Source organism: Apaloderma vittatum, unplaced genomic scaffold, assembly GCF_000703405.1.
Source record: "Apaloderma vittatum isolate BGI_N311 unplaced genomic scaffold, ASM70340v1 scaffold17390, whole genome shotgun sequence".
Taxonomy (NCBI): domain Eukaryota; kingdom Metazoa; phylum Chordata; class Aves; order Trogoniformes; family Trogonidae; genus Apaloderma; species Apaloderma vittatum.
Window position 1 is genome coordinate 13,268 of NW_009696413.1, and position 4,141 is coordinate 17,408.

Sequence of the window (4,141 nt, forward strand, 5' to 3'; positions counted from 1 at the left end):
CTCCTTTAGCATTGTGCCCGTCGTATGAAAACTAAAAATCTACTGGGGTCAATGGGGAACCTTGGGAAAAGTAGCTGACTGAAAAAAGCCTCGGAAACTGAAGGTTTCTGTGTAGCATCAGAGCAGGGGTGGCACAGATTGAGACAAGAAGGGTTCACCCAGCCCACCGTGTGCCTCAAAGCTTAATTTGGGAAGGGTGCATGGGGAGCAGGGGGAATAAATCATTCATCTGTCGCTTCCTGACGGTTTCGCCAAGGCTGCCAGTGGTGGCGGTTCATAAATGTGCGCATGTGACGTGCTAACTGCAAACCGACCCGTGAGAAGGGAGCCCGTGACTCACGGAGACTTTGGAAGGCCATCCCAACGCGCTGTGCTTCTCACACAGGCTAAATATTAATCTGTGATGAGTGAGCGAGCCTGAATGCTTTAAGCTCCCACATCTATTCACTCTCAGAAGAAAAAAATAAAGGAAATTATCCCATGAAGTGGTCGCTAGGCACAAATGATTCTTGATCCCCACAGGTTTCCCCCTCGTTGTTACTAAAATACCTGATGGGTCTCGAGGAAAACACATAATTCATATTTAACTCAATCTGTTTCCCACAGCCCTCCCATGACTTTCACCGAGCAGGTCGCCTTTGTCTTCCTTGTCTCGGAGCGACTTCTTGCACGTGAACATGACGAGCAGCAGCATCGGCAAATGCCACAGGCTGCAGAAGAAGAGCTTCCTGGAGCTGCTGCGGTCTGCGTCCTTGTAGAACCGAAAGCCGAGGTAGGAGATGTAGAGGTTGATGGGGAGCGAGATGATGGGGAAAGTCCACGTGGTGACGTCGAGAACAGGAGCCACCACGGAGAGTCCGATTAAGGCCAAGCAGTGACGCAGAGCCACTCGCCTGCACAGCCCCGGGTGGGTGACGGACATCATGCAGTATCCTCCTCGCGAGTAATCTTCCCGCAGGCCCCAGCTCAGGGCGTTGAAGTGAGGGAACTGCCAGGAATAGAGGATTCCTCCTAAGAGCAAGGCGCCTGCAGCAGGACAGAGAGAAGGAAACGGGCGTTAGAGGGGGCACCGCGAGGACCTCAGCACATTCGGGCTGTATTTGCAGAAGAGCAGCGCTGAGAACCACGGAGACATTCAAAACCCGCTGGGACATGTTCCTGTGTGACCTGCTCGAGGTGATCCTGCTCTGGCAGGGGGGTTGGACTAGATGATCTCTAGAGGTCCCTTCCAAGCCCTGACAGTCCGTGATTCTGTAACCTGCTGCATCACTGCGTGCAGGAGCGAGGCACACCCTGCAAGACACAGGCTGGGTTTTTTTGGAGCATTTAATTTGAAAAGAGTTTCAACAAGTCACTTCCTCCCAGCCAGCCATTGCTAATTCGTTTCTGCACCAATTCAGTCTCTACCTGAGGGAAGATTGATGGAAATTAAGCAAAGTCAGGCAAGACACTGTTTTTACCGGGAGCCTCCTGGGTTCCCGAGTTGGTGCATCCAGAGAAGAAAAAAGCTGGTGGGCAGTGTCACGTGGACCAGAAGCAGGGAGCTCTGTGCAATGACAATTGGTGGTGTCCCTGCCCATGACAGGGAGGTTGGACTAGATGATCTCTAAGGTCCCTGCCAGCCTCGGCCATTCTATGATTCTATGACAGCAGAAAAACCAGGAAAACATCAGCACCCTGGTAGCCTGGAGCACGGCTGAGCTTTCTGTGTGCCCACTGCATGAACTGCTCGATCACAGCCTGATCACAGACCTCAGGCAGGCGGCAGAAGCTGCTAATGAGGTGACAGAAGATGGGAGAACTTCTTACTCCTTCAAATCAATTGTAGGAACTTCTCCGTGGTTTGATCAAGTAGTTCTATTCACACCAATTAGCTACTTTTCAGGGAAGCACCACATTTTTTTTACAGCTCTCCTCAGGACATTGTACAGGGCTTATCGAGGCAGAAGCAGCGTATATGCTGATTTCAGCAAGCTTCAAGGAGGCCCTCAGACTAAACTCCCTCTGCTAATTCTGTCTGAAGACACATAAAATCCCCCAAGGCTGTTGCACATTATGAGTATTCCTGGATTTTCCTTTTGTTTCCCCAGCTCCCAAACACTCCGCTCCGGCATTAACACTTTCTTTGCATCTCCCTGCCTCCATTTTTCTACTTCTCAGTTGGAGCCAGGAGTCTATCATTTTCTTAATGACTTGGTAGAAACCGAAACCGCGACACTTATCTGCACACAGGTTAACATATTTAAATTCCTCCCCAAACACTCAGTTCTCCCCCAGCAACTGCCTGGGCTCTAACAAAGAACAAGTCACCATCTCCTCTGACCTGCTTCGTGGTTCACACCTTCTCTCCATCTCTTCTGGCTCTATGTTCCTTGGGGCTGTGCATGTCTAGCTCTTGTCTTAAAGAACACACTTTACACTGGTGTCATGCAAATAATAATAACAACGATGATCATCTAAGTTTGCAAAACAGTCTTTTTTTTCACCCTACCTTAACAACAAGTGAAGGAGAACTCACAATATGGGTTTCACTTGTTTATAAGATCCAGCAGTGGTATAAAAGACATGTCTCATTTTAAAATGAGGAACAAATGCTCCATTAGGTGAGCACATGCCTCTGGAAGTTGATTACATGAAGCATGGAGATAGATGCTCAACCATTGAGCACGCAGCTTCCAGCACAACACTGGTGGCTTCCTGGACCGTGGCCCAAAACGTTCTCAAATCCTGCCGCTTCATCCTTCTAAAGTTGACTTTCAGGGTGTGGATGCTTAGCACCTTCTTGAAATCGGAAAATTTACAGATGGTTGAAAACGGTGCACCCCAAAATCACCGTTCATTGCAGAGAATTGTGGCAACAGAAGTAATTGTGGCCCAAACACAACAGGATTTGACTCAGTTCTGCTGAAACCTGAGCGAGTAGCTCTACCGAAATAAACTGAAATCAAACTCAGTCAAGGAGCAGTATTCCCTAGACCAGGAGAAACAACGGGGGAAACATTCTTGTCATCTGTCATTCTTTAGCTTTTTCCCATTCTTGGAAAACATATTACTGGAGGCAAGATCCCTGTTGCGATAAACCTAAGATAGGAATATTTTTCAAGTTTCACATCTGAAGCGCTTTAAGAGACGTTAGTCTGTCATTTTTCAAAACTTAGGGAAAGGCAACCCACAATTATCCATCAGCTGAGGAAACCCAAGTAGCCGGGATTCGGAGGCAGAGGCTGTCCCTGCTTCCCACGGCTTTTCGCCCCGCGTGTGCCGCGTCCCTGCGCTTGGGCTGCGACGCGGGCTCCGCTTAATTCAGTTGTTCAAACGTTTTGCGCAGCCAAGCTCAAAACACACCCTAAACCTCAAACACACAAAACCCTTTAACAGTTCTCTAACTACAACACCATTAAAAAAAAAAAAAGAAAAAAGTCATTTGGAGAAACTTTGAAACACAAACAGACCGACTAAAGTACTTGGGGCTGGATTCCCATTTACAAAGCTCTGGTTTTTACATGCAAGCCTTTGGAATTTAATTACTTTGATTACATTACAGCCATTGAGATAATTGATATTTTACAGAGAGAGGCTGAACAGTAAAACAATTTAATAGCCCATTATGAGGATTTTAACCGACTCGATCTTTCTGGCCGTTTCCCATGTGCCTGGGCCATCCTGCGACTCCCTCGGCCCAGGCAGGGATTGTCGGCTTGTCAGAGATTTTTAAGCGTCGCCTAAGACTGACGACTGGCAAAGCGGTACGGTACAATTGAGCATCAAATGAGCCCACAGTAGGAATCCTGTCAAGCCCAAAGCACACACTGCAATACTCATTAATTACTAGACGAATGCTAACTATGTCATAATTAGGTCAGCGGTGTTTTTAAGCAATGCTACGGCGAAACTAACCTGGTTCCAAATAGCACCGAGTCGCCTCCGCTGCTTCTGCGCCTTTCCCAGCAGTTTGGGAACTCGGTTTAATCGACACAAACCTCCTTTTCCTCTGCGGAGGTTACAATTAAGCGACGCCCAGACGAGGCTGACCCCAGCCGAAGGCCGTGGAGCTGGCGGGGAGCTTGCACAAGCGGCGTCGGCCATCGGAGTGGGGCACCCAGGGCCACCGGCGCCCTCGGGCTCCGCCCCGGCCCACCCC

At 48.9% G+C, this 4,141-nt stretch overlaps 1 protein-coding gene across 1 annotated transcript in view; it reads right to left on the reverse strand.

The window, feature by feature from the left end:
- Window positions 1-583: 583 nt before the first annotated feature.
- The window catches only part of LOC104277967 (protoheme IX farnesyltransferase, mitochondrial), a gene marked incomplete at its 5' end in the record, with an annotated part of 13,034 nt that continues 9,476 nt past the window's right edge, over window positions 584-4,141 (reverse strand). Inside the window, one exon of the mRNA XM_009874794.1 lies at window positions 584-1,026. Coding sequence (XP_009873096.1) covers window positions 584-1,026 — 443 coding nt within the window. The remainder of the gene's footprint in view (window positions 1,027-4,141) is intronic.